General features: G+C 39.7%; 1 protein-coding gene across 2 annotated transcripts in view; it reads right to left on the bottom strand.

Moving 5' to 3' along the window:
* Positions 1 to 71: 71 nt before the first annotated feature.
* Positions 72 to 21137, bottom strand: part of LOC130915215 (brevican core protein-like) — a 26530-nt gene continuing 5464 nt past the window's right edge. For both annotated transcript variants that reach the window (XM_057835081.1, XM_057835080.1), the window contains 13 exons: positions 18617 to 18699; positions 18036 to 18434; positions 17796 to 17973; positions 16676 to 16803; positions 16348 to 16605; positions 15879 to 16277; positions 13308 to 13844; positions 8641 to 8745; positions 8421 to 8579; positions 4769 to 4851; positions 4536 to 4680; positions 463 to 645; positions 72 to 367 (listed from right to left, as the gene is read on the bottom strand). In XM_057835081.1, the coding sequence (XP_057691064.1) occupies positions 267 to 367; positions 463 to 645; positions 4536 to 4680; positions 4769 to 4851; positions 8421 to 8579; positions 8641 to 8745; positions 13308 to 13844; positions 15879 to 16277; positions 16348 to 16605; positions 16676 to 16803; positions 17796 to 17973; positions 18036 to 18434; positions 18617 to 18699 (2758 nt within the window). In that variant the 3' untranslated portion in view covers positions 72 to 266. The remainder of the gene's footprint in view (positions 368 to 462; positions 646 to 4535; positions 4681 to 4768; positions 4852 to 8420; positions 8580 to 8640; positions 8746 to 13307; positions 13845 to 15878; positions 16278 to 16347; positions 16606 to 16675; positions 16804 to 17795; positions 17974 to 18035; positions 18435 to 18616; positions 18700 to 21137) is intronic.

Genomic DNA, 21137 nt, shown 5'->3' on the forward strand with positions numbered 1-21137 from the left:
TCCCAAGACCTTTGTAATAATTGGTACATTCATTGAAGTAATAAGAAAAAGCAAAGCACAAGTCTCCCGCCATGTTTGCTTTAATAAAATAGAATCCTTTTGGTGAGCAAAAATTACAACAAAATTCACGCATGCATGAAAGTGAGCCAAAATTGTTTGCCGACACCATTCATCTGCATTATTCGAATTACGACGCTTTTGATTCAATCAACTAAGGTTAGTCGGATGCTTGGAAAGCTAAATCGAATTTAATGTTGATGGACAGGCTAGCTGTTTTGTGTGTGGACCTCCGTGATGACCTTCACTGATGACCCCTCGTGACGTGGCTGAGTAGTTGTACCGAGTCGCTGGGAAACGAGTGAATCAGCTGAAGATGACAACAAGTAGAACATCAACACAAATGAAAAAGAATTGAAAATTAAAAAGAATTGTTAAACAAATTTTAGCTTTGGGGGGCTTTACCAGGCAAGCAGATGATTGCCGGCTCCTCCCACCGTCCGCTGGGCAGGCAACTGATGACCGGGTGGAACTTCTGTACGAAGCCCGCGTCACAGCGGTAGCGTACCTTGGCAAAGGTCTCGTAACGTGCCCGCGTCTTACCGAACGGCTTGGCGTTGGGAACCGTCGGAGGCTCATCGCAGGACGCTGCCGGAAGACATCAAATTCATACGTTTCCTGCATTCATTCAACTTGTTTTTAATCCAGTTTAACTCTTTTAGCTCTATCAATCATTTGTGAAATGATTTATTGAAAATAAATATACATGTCAGCATGTTATATATTTTGACATTTTTAATTATCTGATGGAATATCTGTGTAAAAAAAAAATGTTTACAAAAATTTACTTCAGTTTTACATACTACTTTTTATGAGCACTTACAATGCTTTATAATTTTCAAAAAATGATTTCTCTAATGATATCATTATTATTTATCTAAAAATATTTTTTAATTCATTAAATAATATTAATAGTAAATCAAAGAGTTTTATGCACTATCAATATTTTAAAACTATTTTTTACTATTTCTTTGTTTGATTTGAAATGCTTGATGATTGTCAATTAAAAAGTATTCGGGAAACTATTTCACACACATTTCACTAAAAGTCAACCAAAAATCCCCCAAAAATCATTACAAACCCAAAGTCAACAATGACACCTTGTGCCATGAAACCAACCGGAGGTCACCCAGAAATGCCACATAATTACCAGGAAGTGACCCAAAAATCATCATTAAGTGACCCTTAATGTCCCAAAACCAACAAAAAAATCACCCAGAAATGCCCCAAAATAGCCAGGAAGTGAAACAAAATGTACACTAAGTGACCCAAAAATGCACCAAAAAAATCCTTAAAGAGTAACCCATAATCAACAGACATGACCCTTAGTGGCACAAAACCAACTGAAAGTCACCTGGAAATGCCCCAAAATTATCAGGAAGTGACCCAAAATCGTCATAAAATGACCCTTAATGTCCCAAAACCAACAGAAAGTCACCCGGACATGCCCAAAAATAGCCAGGAAGTGACCCAAATTGCCCTGGAAGTGACCCAAAAATGCCCCAAACCCATCAGAAGGTGACCAAAAATTAACAGAAAGTGACTTTGAATGCCACAAAACCAATAGCAAGTCACCTGAAAATACCCCAAAATCATCAAAAAGTGACCAAACATCAACAGAAAGTGACCCTGAAAGCCATACAACAAATTAGAAAGTCACCTGGAAATGGCCCAAAAATCATCAGCAATCAATCAGCAAAATGTACACACAACGAGACTTAAAAATTCCCCAAAATCAACAGAAAGTGACCCTTAATGCCACAAACCAGAAAATCACCCAGAGACACCCAATAAAATATCAGGACGTTTCCTGACATCTACAGGAAGTGACCCAAAAATGCCCCAACAGTCCTTAGAAAGTCACCCCAAATCAACAGAGTGACCCATAATGTTGCCAAACCAACAGAAAGTCACCTGGAAATGCCCCCATATTAACAGGAAGTTACCAAAAATGTACATGAAGTGACCTGAAAAATCCACAAAATCAACAGAAAGTGACCCACAACGCCCCAAAACCAACTGAAAGTCACCCGGAAACGCACCAAAATCAACAGGAAATCGACAATGAACCGGAAGTGATCCAGAAGTGCCCCAAAATCAACAGGAAATTATCCAAAATGTGTAGGAAATGACCCTAAGATTAGCAAGAAAGTGATCAAAAATTAACTCATTGCCTGTCATGGACAACAATAGGCATCCAATGAATTTCAAATGGGAAGACAAGCTGACACTGCTCATCTTTCAGTGACATTGACGGCACTAGACGTCCAATTCTTTTGTTGTCTAACTACTAATATAATAGAGGATAGTGCAGAATCAAATTTAGTAGTAGATATTTAGTGTTGCAAAAACAAATACTCGTAACTGAGTATCAATACTTTAGCAATCAAATAACCAATCCAGATTTTTTTTTTTTTTTTATAATTAGTATCAGTACAATAAAAAAAAAAAGATATACGTGGCCCTTCAAACACAAAATACAGTGGGGCGAATAAGTATTTAGTCAACCACCAATTGTGCAAGTTCTCCTACTTGAAAAGATTAGAGAGGCCTGTAATTGTCAACATGGGTAAACCTCAACCATGAGAGACAGAATGTGAAAAAACAGAAAATCACATTGTTTGATTTTTAAAGAATTTATTTCCAAATTAGAATAGAACATAAGTATTTGGTCACCTACAAACAAGCAAGATTTCTGGCTCTCAAAGAGGTCTAACGAGGCTCCACTCGTTACCTGTATTAATGGCACCTGTTTTAACTCATTATCGGTATAAAAGAAACCTGTCCACAACCTCAGTCAGTCACACTCCAAACTGCACTTTGGCCAAGACCAAAGAGCTGTCGAAGGACACCAGAGACAAAATTGTAGGCCTGCACCAGGGTGGGAAGACTGAATCCACAATAGGTAAAACGTTTGGTTTAAAGAAATCAACTGTGGGAGCAATTATTAGAAAATGGAAGACATACAGGACCAATGATAATCTCCCTCGATCTAGGGCTCCATGCAAGCTCTCACCCCGTGGCGTCAAAATGATAACAAGAATGGTGAGCAAAAATCCCAGAATCACACGAGGGGACCGAGTGAATGACCTACAGAGAGCTGAGACCACAGTAACAAATGCTACTATCAGTAACACCTTGCGCCGCCAGGGACTCAAATCCTGCACTGCCAAATGTGTCCCCCTGCTGAAGCCAGTACACGTCCAGGCCCGTCTGCGGTTCGCTAGAGAGCATTTGGATGATCCAGAAGTGGGCTGGGAGAATGTGTTATGGTCAGATGAAACCAAAATAGAACTTTTTGGTAGAAACACAAGTTCTCGTGTTTGGAGGAGAAAGAATACTGAATTGCATCCGAAGAACACCATCTCCTCTAGAGCAGTGATGTTTTGGGGCTGTCATTGGGCAACACGGACTTTCAACTCGCTCCCCACCCCGTGGCGTCAAAATGATAACAAGAACGGTGAGCAAAAATCCCAGGACCACACGGGGGGACCTTGTTAATGACCTACAGAGAGCTGAGACCACAGTAACAAAGGCTACTATCAGTAACACAATGGGACTCAAATCCTGCACTGCCAGACGTGTCCCCCTGCTGAAGCCAGTCCACGTCCAGGCCCGTCTGCGGTTTGTTAGAGAGCATTTGGATGATCCAGAAGAGGACTGGGAGAATGTGTTATGGTCAGATGAAACCAAAATAGAACTTTTTTGGTAGAAACACAAGTTCTCGTGTTTGGAGGAGAAAGAATACTGAATTGCATCCGAAGAACACCATACCCACTGTGAAGCATGGGGGTGGAAACATCATGCTTTGGGGCTGTTTTTCTACAGAGGGACCAGGACGACTGATCTGTGTAAAGGAAAGAATGAATGGGGCCACGTATCGAGAGATTTTGAGTGAAAATCTCCTTCAATCAGCAAGGGCATTGAAGATGAGACGTGGCTGGGTCTTTCAGCATGAAAATGATTCCAAACATACAGCCAGGGCAACAAAGGAGTGGCTTCGTAAAAAGCATTTCAAGGTCCTGGAGTGACCTAGCCAGTCTTCAGATCTCAACCCCATAGAAAATCTGTGGAGGGAGTTGAAAGTCCGTGTTGCCCAACGACAGCCCCAAAACATCACTGCTCTAGAGGAGATCTGCATGGAGTAATGGGCCAAAATACCAGCAACAGTGTGTGAAAAGCTTGTGAAGAGTTACAGAAAACGTTTGGCCTCAGTTATTGCCAACAAAGGGTACATAACAAAGTATTGAGATGAACTTTTGGTATTGACCAAATACTTATTTTCCACCATGATTTGCAAATAAATTCTTGAAAAAAATCAAACAATGTGATTTACAGATATCCATGTTGACAATTACAGGCCTCTAATATTTTCAAGTAGGAGAACTTGCACAATTAGTGGTTGGCTAAATACTTATTTGCCCCACTGTATATATCGAGCTAAGTACGCCGACAGTCAAGCAAGGCGTCCCACTCACAGACGCCCTTTTTGCAGGTGAATGGCAAATGGTAGTTGCAGGGAACGTCGCTCCAGCGCCCCCCGTCGTGCCAAACCATGGCGCCGCAGTCTTCGCCGGACAGGAAGTAACTGTCGGGTTGACCTCTGTGCCAGTTCTCATAAATCTCAGGCACACAAGGAAGAACATCATGTTTAAAAAGCAGAGAAAATAAGCGATTTTTGGGGGGTTCACAGGAAAGAAAATGTAATCACCAGCAGGTTGCCGTCAGACCAGCGGAAATCTCCCTCGATGGTTTTGTCATTCAGTCCGATCCACTGATATTCCCGATATTTTTCTAAAACCAACAGAGGAAATATGGTTGATAGTCAGAGTTTGTATTTGTTTTTTGTTTTTAATCTGAGGTGGGTACTGGCATTTATTGTCATTTATTGACAGATATACTGTGAATGAGTGTAAAATGAACGATTGTGAACGTTTTCTAGCACCACGAGAACCTCCAGCATGGAGGCTCGAGGCTTTTCGATCTTCTCTCGTGGCCGCCCGAAGCTCACTATTTTCAGGCAAAAGGACACGGGGGGTCGGGGTGAAATCCACGTTCTCAGGCAAATGGAAACGTTGACTTTTTACCCCAAAATGTGGAACAGCCCTTTTAATTTTCGTCTTAGTCTTTTGGATGTTGAAGTGCCAATGACAGTATTAAAAAAAAAATCTTAAATAGCATTATTATGTGAATTAGAATCATATTTGACGAGATTCGTCATAGATGACGAGTCTTTTAATCTGTAATTTTTTTGTATTTATATATTTTTCAAAAAACTTGAATCGCTTGACAGCAAGTTTTAATCTGTCCAAAAGGTGTATTTTCTGACTAATACAGTACAGTGAAGTGAACAAAGAAAGCCCACACTTGACTAGGAGGAGAACATTAGATAGCATCTAAATTTCCTAGGGGAAGAGGACCAAACACTAACGGTATCCTCGTAACATTAAAGGCTGATGTTGTGTCTCCTAGACACCTACACAACCACTTTTAGGGTTCCGCGGCATGAAATCTAAGAATGTGGAAGCAGATTTCTCATGCTGATATGCAGAGAGAAGCTTCTAGTGTCCATTAAACACTGGAGAATTTCTACTACTGTACATCAAGATCTATGCAGGGGTTTCAATTACAACATGCGTATTTTTGGGGAAAAAAAGACTTTCAGCCACCAAAGCCAGTTTCATGAAGCAACATGAAATTTAGGATGGAGGTCTATTATGAGTATATTAACAAAAAGTCTCAAAAGGCCTTCATTTCGTTTTGAAGTGGCCATATTTGGACATATGTGGACGCCAGGTATCAGTTACAACATATGCATTGTATATGAATTGTATAAATATTCTTAAATATTTTATATATATACAGTATATATATACAGTATATTAGGGCTGTCAAAATTATCGCGTTAACGGGCGGTAATTAATTTTTTAAATTAATCACGTTAAAATATTTGATGCAATTAACGCACATGCCCCGCTCAGATTAAAATGACAGAAGTGTAATGTCCGCTTGTTACTTGTTTTTTGTTATTTGGCGCCCTCTGCTGGCGCTTGGGTCTAAATGATTTTATGGGTTTGGGGAGTGAGCATGGTGTAATGACATCAACAATGGCGAGCTACTAGTTTATTTTTTGATTGAAAATTTTACAAATTTTAATAAAAACGAAAACATTAAGAGGGGTTTTAATATAAAATTTCTATAACTTGTACTAACATTTATCTTTTAAGAACAAGTTTTTCTAACCATGGATCGCTTTAGGAGAATGTTAATAATGTTAATGCCATCTTTTGAGTTATTGTTATAATGAAGAAATGCAGTACTTATGTACCGTATGTTGAATGTATATATCCGTCTTGTGTCTTGTCTTTTCATTCCAACAATAATTTACAGAAAAATATGGCATATTTTAGAGATGGTTTGAATTGCCAAATTTCAATCGTTTGACAGCCCTGATATAAATATATGAAATTGTAAATAAAAAAAAAAAAAAAAAAGAATTTTTTTTAATTTATAAAAACAAAATCATTTGGGTTATGGTTCTCAATAACCTATAAAGTGTATCAATAGTTTTTAAATTATTATTTTAATATTATGGAACTATTTATTAGATATTTTATAATTTTCAAATATATTTTGTAAATTAACATTTTTCATTACAAAAAAAAATATTTGCATTTTCTTTTATACAAGCTATTTCTAAAAATAAAGTTTTTTTTTGTTTGTATTTTTTTAAGAAAGTATCATTTCTTTTAAATAAATTACAAAACATTTCCAATAACAGGGTTTCTACACGTATCGGCAAATCTCTTTTAATGCTTTTTAATACCACTTTTAATGCCATTTTAAATTACATTAATGCCCATGCCCAACTGCAGATAGTCCCACACACACACACATATTGTAAGTACAGTTGTGCGATAGACTAACCAATACCCAATATCCCGATATTGTCCAACTCCAAAAATCCGATACAAATATTAAACAGATACCGATATACGCGGTTGTGGACTTAACATATTACGGCTAATTGTATTGTGTTCTCCCACTGGATGCTTCAAACTTCAGCAAATAAATTGAAATGAGCCAAAATGTCCACAATTAAAATACGAAATAATTCACAATTAAATTCTGTGTACAGTAGTTACCCCAAAGAGTCACTAGGGGACGACCAAAACCTTACAAATACAGGCAGGCAACCATAGAAAATGCCAATCCAATGACAGTTCCCAAGATGCATTTTGCACAGATTTTTGTATTTGATTACTTTTCTAGTTTTCTTAGTGACTATTTCTTTCTGTTATAACTCATTATTTTTCAATCATTTATTGTTCATTTAAATTTTGCACTATGGATGCATGGTGTCTGAGCAAATGGTCTGCTCATGTACAGTAACAAATCCCGAGCATCTTAGTCTGAAATGCTTAACAAGCATAATTTATATGCTAAGCTGCGACCAGCCTTTGTTCAAAAGCAGAAGGCTTCTTCATTCACTTTGAAGGCAATACGCATATTAGCCCAGAACCAATATCGATATTATCTGATAGCATTTTAGAAATGCTTTTATCTGCAGATATTATTGGCTACCCGATAATATCAGACAACTCTAATTATGTAAAAAAAATTAAAGTTTATTAACCATCAAGGTTAAACAATTTGTAATCCTTCGAACATTTTGACTAATTTAATGACCCAAGTAAGCCCTTAATAAACTCATTGCCTGCCATTAACAAGGATAGTAGTCTAATTCATTAAAACTAGGAGGACTGACTGTTATTGCTCACCTTTCAGTGACTCAGAATGTACAGGAATGGACCCTGAAATGCCCCAAAACCAACAGTAGTGACCCATAAGTGCCCCAACACCAACAGGAAGGGACCCAAAATTATCAGAAAGTGACCTGGAAATGCCCTAAAATCAACAGAAAGTTACCAAGGAACAGGCAGTGACCCCGGAATGCCCCAAAATATGCCAGAAACGACCTTACAATTAACAGGGAAATGACCCAAAATGCCTACCATTGACAACACAGAAATTTAATAGATAAAAATTAAATTCATTTGAACTAAAAGGACTGGGTGTGAATGCTCATCTTTCAGTGCCGTTGACGACGCTAGGCATCCAATCTGTGTTGACTGGGAGGGGAGAATGATATTTCTCCCAGTCAACATGAATTGGACGTCAATTACACAGTATAGTGGGCTGGAACAGTCACACTTTAAAAATTCAGCCCCTCAAACCAGTTCCATCTAGCACCATGAAACTTGGTAGACATGTTAATCATAAGTAGACCCACAAAAAAGTCTGAAGAATCCATCCTCAAAAAGATACAAAAGTCAGCCATTTTGGTTTATAGGAGCCTTTACCATTTATGTAGTGCTGCTCCTCAGGGTTCATAATGGACATGAGGTGCCCTCCAATCATCCGGCAGTGTTGCTCCGCCCCCTCCCAGCTCTGCCGTGTTTTCACATGACGGTAGCAAAAGCTTTGAAACTTCACCCAACCGGCCTCACACAACTCCAAATCTGGAAGGCGAGGTGTGATGAGGTGGAATGTTCGCTCTGAGGAGGTCGGGTTATTTCTTACCTGACTGGCAGAAGGTGCCGCCATACCCGGGCAGGCAGAGGCACTTGGGCGTCTCGCCGTCCAGGCATGTGCCGCCATTTAAACATGGTCTCCCACCGCACAGGTCTGCAGAAAACAAGCAAATATGTCAAATGTTAGCCTTGCTGAAAATAGTTTGACTCACTTTGCTGATATATATCATAATTATCATATTTTTTGTCAATTTTAAAACAAAACTGAAAGGAAGCAACAGTAAACACAGTATTTGGAGCAGAAATCTGAGTTATACCTGATAGGCCCCGCCCACTTCTCATTCTAAGCCAATCTAACTAGCCTGTTGGACCAAGTTACTTATTTATAATGTACTATAAATAACTACTATAAACTACTACTAAAACTATACATTTTATTTTATTTTTTTTATTATTGTAACGGAAACAATTGCAATCATTTATAACAACTTATTGTTCATTTGTATCATATTTTCTAAGGCTGCAACAAGTAATCGATTAAATCGATCAATAAATTAGTTGCCAACGAAATTGATGTTTTTGCCGGCAGCTATTAGCAGTCCCGTTTGGGTCCTTGTTTGTGTGTAATGTGAGGCTGCACGCGTGCACAAGTGATTACAGCAAGAGAGGGAGAGTTCAATGCTACACTCAGGTTGAGTTGCTGAATAAATAATACTGTATTATGAAGTGTCGAGTGTTAGATTTTCTTTTGTGTTGTTAGATCCAGAGTACCTCTGTCAGAGGTGAGTAAATAAGCCAATTGGATTGTATGTATTCTTTGTTGATGAGACGTTACTACGAAGCACGGAGCGCTAAGCTAATAAGCGATTATGCTAAACAGTGTCTTAAGCATCCGTTTGTATACTTGAATTTTTCTTTTATCCCAGACAATTGTTTTAGGCATAAGCGGAGTTTAAGGGGGGGGGGGGGGGGGCGAAAAATGTCACTGCATGTAACTGACTTTCCTATGTACAGTGCCCTCCATAATTATTGGCACCCCTGGTTAAGGTTTTTTTAGCTTCTAATATTTTTTTTTCATTCAAATAATATGGGACCTTAATGGAAAAAAAGAGAAAAATCCAACCTTCAGTACAAGTGCATTAATTCAGTGTGAAAAAATCCCACATAAAGAAATAATTATTTGACATCAAATAATGTGCGTCACAATTGTTAGCACCCCTGGTGTTAATACTTTGTACAACCCCCTTTTGCCAACAAAACAGCTCCTAATCTTCTCCTATAATGTTTCACAAGCTTGATTTTGTGTCTGGTGAAGCATTTCTGTGTAGATTTGGCCATATGTTTAGGGTCATTGTCTTGCTGAAAGACCCAGTGACGATCCATCTTCAGCTTTCGGGCAGAGGGCAACAGATTTTGATTTCAAATGTCCTGGTATTTCAAAGCATTCATGATGCCATGCACCCTAACAAGGTTCCCAGGGCCTTTGGAAGCGAACCAGCCCCACAGCATCACTGACCCACCCCCATACTTCACAGTGGGTATGAGGTGCTTTATAGCATGCGCATCTTTCGTGGCACGCCAGACCCACTTAGAGTGTTAGTTGCCAAAAAGCTCAATCTTGGCCTCATCTGACCAAAGCACACGGTCCCAGTTGAAGCCTGGGACAAAATAAAAGTGTTTCTTCAAACTATTAAGAATTGCACTTTCATTTAAAAATAAATTAAAATAGCTAATCTTAGCCTCAAATGGTATGAAAAAATATATAAATAAATGAGGATCTACGTACAACAAAAGAACAATTGGCTAACTTGCACAGCAAAAGTCTGCTAGCTTAAATGCTATAAAAATTAACTTTTTTTTTTTTTAAACAATGCTCTTAACAAATCGTTCAAACACATATGCCCACAAAAAACGGCTAAGTATACCTATAAACTAAATTACGAATGCATTAAAAAAACATTAGCTCAAACAAAAACATACATTTTGTTGGTCTGAACAGGGAGCAGCTGGGTTCAGCCATGTTAAATTTGATATGTCATATTCACTGTTGCCACTCGAGGGCAGTGTATCCCCCCCAAATCAATAAAACGAAATGTAAACACTTTCAAAACAAATCATTACAATGCCACCCTGATTAAACGAATCTTCGAAGCAGCAAAATTTGATTCGAAGCTTTTTTCCAATCGAATTACTTAAGTTAATAAAACTATAATAAAATATTATTTTTGAAAGAAATAGTCATCCATTTTGTCTTAATTGTTACTTACAACATACCTGAAACAACTTCATGTTAAATTGTGAAGGTAATTGGAAAAAAAGTGGTATTTATCTGATTAATAGATTGTTTAATTAATTGTCTGATTAATTGATAATAAAAAAATATCGTTAGTTCCAGCTCTAATATTGTTTTACTGTTGTACGTTTGTTATTAGATAATAAAGAATGACAAAAACTAAAGATTATTTTAATTTTTTTTTTTTTTTTTTTTTTTTTTTTTTTTTTTTTTAAACCTGTCCTGTTCAGCTGTTTGACACAGAGAATGGAAGTCTAAGTGCCCGGATTCTGAACAGTTTTAATGTTTCACATTGAGAGTCTGACATACTCCCATTGTGATCATTCAAAATACCTTTTTATTATGACAAAGCAGCGAACAGGAAGGGATTATGGGGGGACAGAAGAAAAGAAATACAAGAGAAGAAAGAAAAGAAACACATACACAAACAACAACAAGAAATACATTGAACATCTAAACTAGTTACTAATATGCTGGTGCTATCGTCAGCGAGATGTATTTCCGGTTTACACCATGTGGGGGCCTATTGGCCAGTGAAAGAGGAGAATGGGGGTGGGGGTGTCTATAAGACTATAAGCTAAGTGATTGAAAGGGGTAGAGTGTACACAAATCAGTTCTGTGATCTAGAACCCAGTAATCGTGTGAATCTCTTATGAGTGAAAGCCCGTTGGCGACCAACCCTACGCCGCCGCATCGCCAATCCCGGCACCGGAACCCCCAACCCGAGCATGCCCTACCACATCCAGCAGCACGCAAGCCCCACCGGGCGCGCGACAGCCACGCAGACGGGCGGAGAGACCGCGCGGGCACCAACCCAGGGCCACGGCCCACACCCAGCCAGCCCGGGGAGGGAGGGCGGGCGGGGGGGTGGGGGGTCCATGCGCAGCCCATCCCTCCTTCAACCGCCCAGCAAAGGAGCTACCGCCCCCCCCCCCCCCGGGACCCAGGGTGGTCCCCCGGGCCACCCGCGCGCCCATCAACCGGCCTTCAGGGATGGCAGGAGGGGACGCATCACCAACCCCACGCCTACACCCACCCCCGCCCGCCCACCCGGACCACGAGCCACAGCCACAGCCCCCCAACCGGCACGGCACGCCACGGGACCCCCAGCGGCCCACCAAGCCCCAGGCAAGGCAGGGTCCCCCGCCGGTGCAGGCGACACCCCGCTGATACACCAGCGCCCAGCCAGGGACCCGCGACGGACCGCAGGGCGGACGCCCAGCCAGAGAAGAGAGGGGAAGGCGGAGGCAGGAGAACGCCCAGGGACTGCCATGGGGCGATGCAAGATCGGAGACCCGACCCCCCAGCCCACTCCCGCGGCCGGCAGCCGAGGCAGAGGGGAGGCCACACCCCGGGAGCCACGCCATATAGAAAAAGTGTGGGACCCACCTACCACCCGATTACTGTGGCTGCCAGGTTCCCGACTGGCAGCCATCACCCAGCACCGTGATGGGGGTGTGAGGGGAGGGTAGTGCAATGTATGCATTAAAATAGGAGAGCTTGGCTTGGGGCAGTGGGACCGCAGCATGGAGTTTCTGTCCAGCCGCCCGTCCCACCGCCCTTTGCCAGAGCTCTCCTGTGGAGTATGATGTGTGTGGTGCATTTAAAAAAGGTGCTTTGATTCGAAGCTTTTTTCCAATTGAATTACTTAAGTTAATAAAACTATAATAAAATATTATTTTTGAAAGAAATAGTCATCCATTTTGTCTTAATTGTTACTTACAACATACCTGAAACAACTTCATGTTAAATTGTGAAGGTAATTGGAAAAAAAGTGGTATTTATCTGATTAATAGATTGTTTAATTAATTGTCTGATTAATTGATAATAAAAAAATATCGTTAGTTCCAGCTCTAATATTGTTTTACTGTTGTACGTTTGTTATTAGATAATAAAGAATGACAAAAACTAAAGATTATTTTAATTATCGTAATACAAAGAAATGAATATATTTATTACATATTTATCTTTTGCATTTGGTTGGGTTTAAAATATTAAATAACAATCCTATTAAAAATTTTGTTCGATTTAATTTTCTTTTTAATATGTATGGACTTTTACAACAAGAGGGCGCCATTACTTCATGAATAGTATGAGAGCGTCCTGTGCACCAATAACAATTTTTTTTTTTTTTTTTTAGTAAGGTGTCAATTTGGCAACTTCATTTCATTTTTACTGGAGTTAATTTAATTCTTGTAAGTTAATTGTATTTTTATAGTGTTGATGTCTTGTATATAATTAATGTTACAGTTTAAAACTTTATCACTCAATGGTAGCCATCCCAGTTCAAATAGAATTCATGTTTATCACTCATCGTCATCATCACCGGTGTTCAAGTTTAAGTGAGTTTAAAACTAGCTTTCTATTGATATTTTCATTTCATCTATGTGAATTTTCTGAGAAAATTGTTAAACTGAATTTACCAAAAATGACTCCTTGTTTTGCAGCCATGGCTGTGGATTTTTCAAAGTTTGCAGTCGGGTCGGTCGTCAAACTGTGGTCTTTAAGGTGACACCCTAAGCATTTTTTAACTGAGACCACATGAGTGTTTTTCTCTTCATGTCCTCCTTCTGGTCCACTGGTTGTGCTGATGGCTTCATGCCGCGTAAGAGGAATTGCAGTGCTGGACTCGGTGTGCAATCCAGAGTCCTGTTGTGTGAAGGCAGTAGTCTGTGTTTCGAGATCGGTGTGGAGCTCTGACGAGTTTGTCTGTTTCAGTTCTGGATTTCCTTGTGAAGTCCTTTCCAACCAATCATCTGACACTTTGGTAGAAGTTTCCCTTGTAGCTTGGTGTGTGGTACCATCCTGGACTGCTTCCAGGAGTCCCGCATGGTCTGTGCTGCGTGGAACGGAGGTGCGCACCTCTGAGAGGGAGCTAGAGGAGGTTCCATGTGATTTGGAGGATGTGACGACCTCAACTGTTGGTGTCGCTGGCGTCAATGTCGCAACAGAGAGCTCACCTGTCCAGAAAGCTACATGTTAAACTTGGCATATCTCATGGATTAGTGTAAAAAAAAAAAAAAAAAAAAAAGAAAACATTTCACTGAAACGAGACTAAACATTTAGGGGTGATTATACTGATAATTTTTGTGGTATTCAAGGTGCTTAATTCTGTTAAGGTACATCAAGCTATTCCAATCAAGCTATTGCTATCAAGCTATTAATAAAGTGTCACTCAATACCATAACTATCCATTAATGAAACAACTGGAAGAGTAACTGAAGAAATAATTAGAACAGAACATGAATTTTGATTGTTATTTACATCTGTAGCACTGCAATGCATGCTAGGAGGCAAGTTGGACGACAAAAGTGTTGACAGCAGGTGGCAGCAGAGGCTCAATGTATAACCCAAGGGAGCAGTGATGGCCAAATGAAGCCTCTTGAGGCAATGAAGCTTTGCAGCCAATTGGTTCAAAGCTTCATGGTGCTTCATTTGGTCTTATGACAGTCTTATGATGCCGCCATCAAATAAAGTGTTATTGGTTGATATCTTTTGGTGTAAACATCCAATAATACAGTGAGGACAGCTGCGGCTTATAGTCCAGTGCGGCTTATCTATGAACAAATGCCGTCGTGTCAAATTGGGTGGGTGGCGGCTTAGAGTCAGGTGCGCCTTATAGTCCAAAAATTACGGTAATGGGACATATATGATGAAGTTTTCAGAGGAATTGTGTAGGGATGCTTTGCTCGCTCATCCATTGGTCCAAGAAATTTTGCTGTATGTTCGTGTCACTGTCTTGTCAACTCATTGGTTGCCACTGACGGTGCTGGACGTCCAATCCATGTTGACTGAGATGGAATGAATGAACGCCCACATTCATTCGCTCCTCGCAGTCAACATGGTGCCCAACTAATGCCTTATAACGACGTAAAACTAAAATGTCAAATCATTTTGGTTTCTAATTTGGGGGGTACTTTTTTGTTTTTGTGTGTTTTGGAGTTTTTCTCGGTTCTACAAATTTGGGGGTTTTTTTGTATGTAGTTTTTGTGTTTTTCTGTGGGTTTTTTTTGCTGCTACTTTTTTTTTTTTTTTTTTGCAGGTTTTTTGGCTTTTACTTAAAATTTTCCTGTTTTTAGATTCATATTTTGGGTTTTTCGAGATTGTCCGTGATTTTTTGAGTTTTTGTTAAAAAAAATTCGATTTTTTTTCTGGTTCTGGTAGGGGTTTTTGGGTGGGAGTTGTGTATTTTTGTATTTGTTTTGAGCAAAACAAACTTTCGAATACAGGTAGTCCCCAGGTCACAAACGTGTTCTGTTCCTATGCTGACGACTTAAACCTAATTTCCGCGTAAATCGGAATTAACCCTTTAAATTCACCCAAATCCAAAAAATTCCAAAAGTTAAGTCTTTTGTTTAATGATGTTGCCTTCTGGTGGCAGCGTTGGGTATGGCTGGACTGTCGCCTTAAGACTCTGACATGGATAAAGGACAGCTGCGCTCTGGTTTGGCCAACATAAGGCTGTAAATTGTTTCAGTTAATATATGTTTGTGTATGCATTTGTAATTAAATTTACAGCTAAAGTTTGTGGAGTAACGTGTGAGCAATTTGCTATGAGAATTGTAAATACGTTAGTATTCATAGCATTTAAGCTAGCGGACATTTGTTATTCAAATTCGGCTAATTAACATATTGATCAGATTAGACTATTACATTGGAACACCATTTTTTTGTGTCAAGTGTGTTTTTGTTAAAATGTGTGTTGTTTTGAACATAAGTGTACATATGTGCGTTACAGCTTTACAAATTGTCAAAAATGAAGGTAGTAAAAAGCTTCAAAAAGCCCAATTTCCTTGTTTGATGCCTGTAAGGCTGAATAACTTAACGTTTAGTGAGGACAGAACACGTCATATTAATAAAGTGTAGTAAAAAATAAGATACCGTGAGGTACAATAAGGTACTGTTTATGCTATGTTCATGAAAAAAAGTCTGGAATAGCAATTTAAAGGTTTCAGTTGACGTCAAACAGCTGCAAGCCAGTTCTGATGACTTACTTGAATGCAGTAATGGGTCTGATGAGGTGATTATTTTGGTTTCCGTAGTAACCAAGCAGTTGCATGTCAGGTTCTCCTCTCCAGGTTCTGTATGGTCTTCAGGTGCTTTTTTGTTAACCAAAATGGGCGACACGGTTGTAGAGGAACTCGGTTCTTCGGTGTGAGGTGATGTCAAATCCATGTTTCGAGTCTTCTGGTAATCCTCTGAGGGGGTGGTTGGCTCGTCTGCTCTAGATGTTGCCTCAGTGAGTAACTCCGGACTGGCATTAGATGCTGAATGACTCTCAGGTGCAGAGCGAGGATCATCTGAAGTCCAGGACTGGGTCGTTGTGGTGAGAAGATGGCTGACACGCTCTGACTTAGTGGTGAGAGGAGATGGTGATGATGAAGTGGAGTCATCTGGGGAGTTGTCATAAAGAACTCGTGAGGAACTGTGCGTTATTGAATAGTAATGAAAAAGTTTTCTTACTTCTGAAGCAGTAGACGTTATGGCGGATGGCAGCCTCGGGGAAATCCGTCTGGTTGCTAGGCGTTTCCCCACAGCACTCCCACGGTTGGCCCACGTTGCCATCCTTCAGCCACCCTAAGCTGCAGTTCTTAGGTCCATGGTTGGGAGCGGTGTACAGCTGAGTAGGGTTCGCAAGCTCTGCACCGTTGCTTAGGCAGTACGCTTTGGCCTCCTTGAAGGTGAAACCATGGGAGGCCGAACAACAGAACACCTCACCGACTGGATTTGTGGAAATGTTTGTCATGAAAACATGCTTTCATAATGTGAACGTAGAAGATCTGTTAAAAACCTTCGACAGGGCCCAGGTAGCAGTAGACGTCAAGCGGCTGCTGAGGTGCCAGCGTTCCGAAGGTCCGCACGCCCGGAAGGCCTTCTGGGAATCCCAAGCAGTCCTCTCTTGGCTTCTGAACAACAGATCTGAGAAGAGGAACTGCTTTTAAATGGGTTTCAAACCAATTTCAAATGGGTTTTACATAGTTGTTTTCAGTTGATTTAAGATTGCAATTCCAGATTTACCCAAATTTCAACAGGTTTGCAAATGGATTTATACTGGTTTTAGAATTCACCTATATTTCATATCGGTTTTGGAATTGGTTACACAGACATTTCAATTTACATGGATATTAAATTGGTTTAGAAATGATTTTACACTTATTTTAACTGTTTGACAAAGAATTTTAATTGATTTCCAATTCTGTGTAAATGGGTTTTAAAATGGTTTGAACTGGTTTCAAACTGATTTCATATTATTATGAACTATTTTCAATTAGTTTAAAAATGAGTATAAACTGGTATCAAATGTTTTGCTCAGAATTGAAATTGATTTCAAAACAATTTCAAAAGTTTCATTCAGAATTGAAAATTATTTCTAAAAAGCACTTAGATTTTTATTTCGTTTTGAACTGGTTTTACGCATTTCAAATTGATTTCGGATTAAAATCTGTTCCAAAAAAATGATTTTAAACTGATACTGCTGCACTTAGAATTTAATTTCTAAACTTTACATTGTGCTTGCACTGGTTTCACATGTTTTACACTGCTTTCAGATTGAAAGTGGTTTCAAACAGATTTGGAATCATTTAACTGGATTTTGAAGTGATTTTTAAATTGATGTGAAATGGATTAAAAGTACAAACAACTTTGGTTTCAGATTGCTTTTGCAAAGATTTAAAAGGATTTAATTTTTTTTTTTTAGAAAATGTTTTGTAAGAAATTGTTTTTCTACAAATTTTATATCAGTTTCACATAGGTTTCAAACTGGTTTCATATACGTTAGCTTTTAGTCATTTCTCACACATTTCTAACTGATTCCAAATGATTCTACACTGCAATGAGTTTTACACTGTGCATTGAAATTGGGTTTGGACCGATTTAAAACCGCTTTCAAACTGGATTCATCGCGTCCTCACCTGACCGAGTGATCTGAGAGCCAGCCTGCGTGGCAATGCTCGAATCCGCTGTGGTAGGCCGCCAGCAGCTGCTCTGGCGTGGCTATTTGGGCCCCTACCTCCTTGCAGGCCTCTCGGGCCCGCTCGAAGGTGAAGTCCCTAAGGGTTCTGGACCGGTCCCCACGGTGGAACACCAGACCTGTGTTTACATTGCTTGAATATTCCCTGTCACCCAGTGGCTTTTCCCTCCTGTATTTTTACCTTTGACCTGCACCTCCGTGACATCAGAGTCTTCTTCTTGTCCCTGCCGCACCTGGCACCGGTATTTGCCGGCGTCACTGTACCTCAACCCGTCCAGTCGGAGGGTCAGATCAGCCGGAGAGACGGCATAACGTGGCAGCGAGGCTCGGTCCCGGTAGGCCGCGCTTACCACCACATTGTCACCACGGGCCGATATGATCTCAGTCTCCTCTCCTTCAGCGTATCTGACCAGGCTCCACCTGACTTGTGGAAGAGACAAAACGGCGTGCCGGCCGTTGGTTGAGGGGGCGGGCGGTGACCCGTCTAGAGACACCAGGCAGGTCAATGTAAGCGTGGCGCCCAGTTCAGCTTGAGTGTCTTGACCCGACGTGATCGTCACATGTAGACGGTGTGTATCATCTGAAAACGAAAACCCATGTTTGTTTATTGACTTTCATATATGACTGAATCTGTTGTCAAGTTTTTGAATTGTTATTTCATGATAAACTCGTTGAAATGCACAGTAGACGAATGATTGGACGCCACATGATTGGACATCTCTCATCATCAATGACAGTGAAAGAGTTAAAGAGGGACATCACCTTGCTGGTCCTGGGCGATCGACGATGACGGGAAAACGAGCAGAGCGATGGCAACCAAAGTGGCGTGGCAAAGCACTTCCTGTCTGAAGACAACACGACAAAAACAAGACAGCAAATCTTCGGCGTGTGCTGAATTCTAATTGGTCGTAAAACCTCTGAATGGTCACCCTGACTGGCTAAACCAGATTTATTGTCCTTTAGTTTTTTTAGCTCAGGAAAACTTTTCTTTGACCAGAGAGGAAGGCTTTCCCAGAATTGGCTCCAATTTATTCTCACTGACTGAAAGAAAGCTCAACTTGCGTCTTTATGCACAGTAATTTTAATCCATTTGAACTTTTTTTAAACATACGGAGCCCCTAAAATTACATCAACAGAAATAAAATAAACTTAAACCATCTGGTGTGCACCAGAAACAATCTGGTAAACATTAGCATAATATAGCATTTAAACTAGCAGACATTTGCTATGCAAGTTAGCAAATTGTTTTTTTGTTGTACTTAAATCCTCATTTATTTTTTATTTTTTTTATACCATTTGAGGCTAAGCTCATGTGCTAGTTGAGTCCAAGATTGAAGTAAAGCTCATCTAAATCCTGTATTATAATTTTTAGCACGCCGAAACTGCTGGTGTCCGATGCGCACCTGAATTTAGCCTCAAACGATACATTAAAATAGATAAATAAGGGTCTTACAAATTAACAAATGGCTAACTTGCATAGCAAAAGTCCACTAGCTTAAATGCTATATAATGTTTACCAGATTGTTTCTGGTGCGCACCAGGTTGTTTCTAGTGTGCACCACATTCTATCTGGTGTGCACCAAATGGCAGTAGGGTCGAGAACAAAAAGTGGTATTTGGCATATAGCAAAATGGCTTTTGGCATATGGCATTTTTTTAAAATATGTTTTCGGGGTTTTTTTGCATATGGCAAATTAGCATTTTTGCATGTGGCAGTTTTTTGGTATCTGGCAAAATGGCTTTTGGCATTTTTTTTTGTTTTGTATTTTGCATATGGCAGTTTTTTGGCATATGGCAAAATGGCATTTTGGCATATGACATTTTTTTTGTTTGTTTTGGGCATATGGCATTTTTCTGGTGTATGGCAAAATGGCTTTTGGCAGAGGGCAAATGGCTTATGACATATGTTTTTTTTTTTTGTTTTTTTTTTTGCATATGGCAAAATGGCATTTTGACTGGCATTTGTTTGTTTTTCATATGGCAGTTTTTTGGTATATGGCAAAATGGCTTTTGGCAAATGCCGTTTTTTTTTTTTGTTGTTGCATATGGCAAAATGGCATTTTGGCTGGCATTTGTTGTTTTTTTCCATACGGCAGTTTTTTGGTATATGGCAAAATGGCTTTTGGCAAATGCCGTTTTTTTTTTGTTTGTTTGTTTTTTTGCATATAGCAAAATGGCTTTTGGCATATGGCATTTTTTTGTTTGTTTTAGTTTTTTTGCATGTAGCAGTTCTTTGGCATATGGCAAAATGGCATTTTGGCATATGGCATTTTTTGGTATATGGCAAAATGGCATTTTGACATATGGCAGTTTTTTGATATATGGCAAAATGGCTTTTGGCATATGGCAGTTTTTTCGTATATGGCAGAATGGCTTTTGGCCAATGGCATTTTTTTCGTAAATGGCAAAATGGCTTTTGGCATACGGCATTTTTTGTTTTTGTACATGACATTTTTTGCAGGCCATGCACGTCCATGCCATTGACGGCCATGCACGTCCAAATTTCCCATTCATTTTTAATGGCAGGAAAATGTATTGCCAGTTGATGGTGCCAGTTCAATGTCAATGCGTTGTAATGGTAAGTATATTGTCAAAAAATCACAACCACACGTTTTTCTGACATTGACAATGAATGGGAAATTTGGACGTTCATGGCCGTCAATGGCATGGATGTTCATGGCCTGCACTAAATGTCAAACGCCCCCCCAAAACTGCCATATGATCAAAAAAATGCCAAAAGCCATTTTGCCATATACAAAAAAAAAAAAAAAACATGCCATATGTCAAATACCACTTTTCGTTCTCGCTGTCTTTGTCCCAGATGGTTTAAATTTATTTCATTTCTCTCGATATCTCTTTAGGGACTACGTATAAACAATATTTTTAAGTTTGCATTGTGTTTTTTGTATTGTTTTTTTTTTTTTTTGTTTAGGACATTTTTTGGGTTAGACAGTTTTGGGAAGAAAGGTAATGATTTTCCATAATAGGGTCATAGTGATGATTTCACGCTTAACTCATCTGTCAATGACGGCGATAAGACGTCCAATTCAATTATACTAGGAGCCTTGCCTGGTAGAAATAATTCAAATGGATTGGATAGCTATCACCATCAATGGCACTGAAACATGAGGCAGACGTCGCATCTAGGTAACAAGGAAGCGAACACAAAAATCACAACACGTTCAATAGCCTAGTGAAGAAAAGCCAGAGAACAATCACACACTACCAGGAATTGCCATGTGAAGGCAGAAAGTGGGTAAAAAGGAAGAATATATACGACTTCA

The sequence above is a fragment of the Corythoichthys intestinalis genome, chromosome 4, assembly GCF_030265065.1.
Source record: "Corythoichthys intestinalis isolate RoL2023-P3 chromosome 4, ASM3026506v1, whole genome shotgun sequence".
Classification (NCBI taxonomy): Eukaryota; Metazoa; Chordata; class Actinopteri; order Syngnathiformes; family Syngnathidae; genus Corythoichthys; species Corythoichthys intestinalis.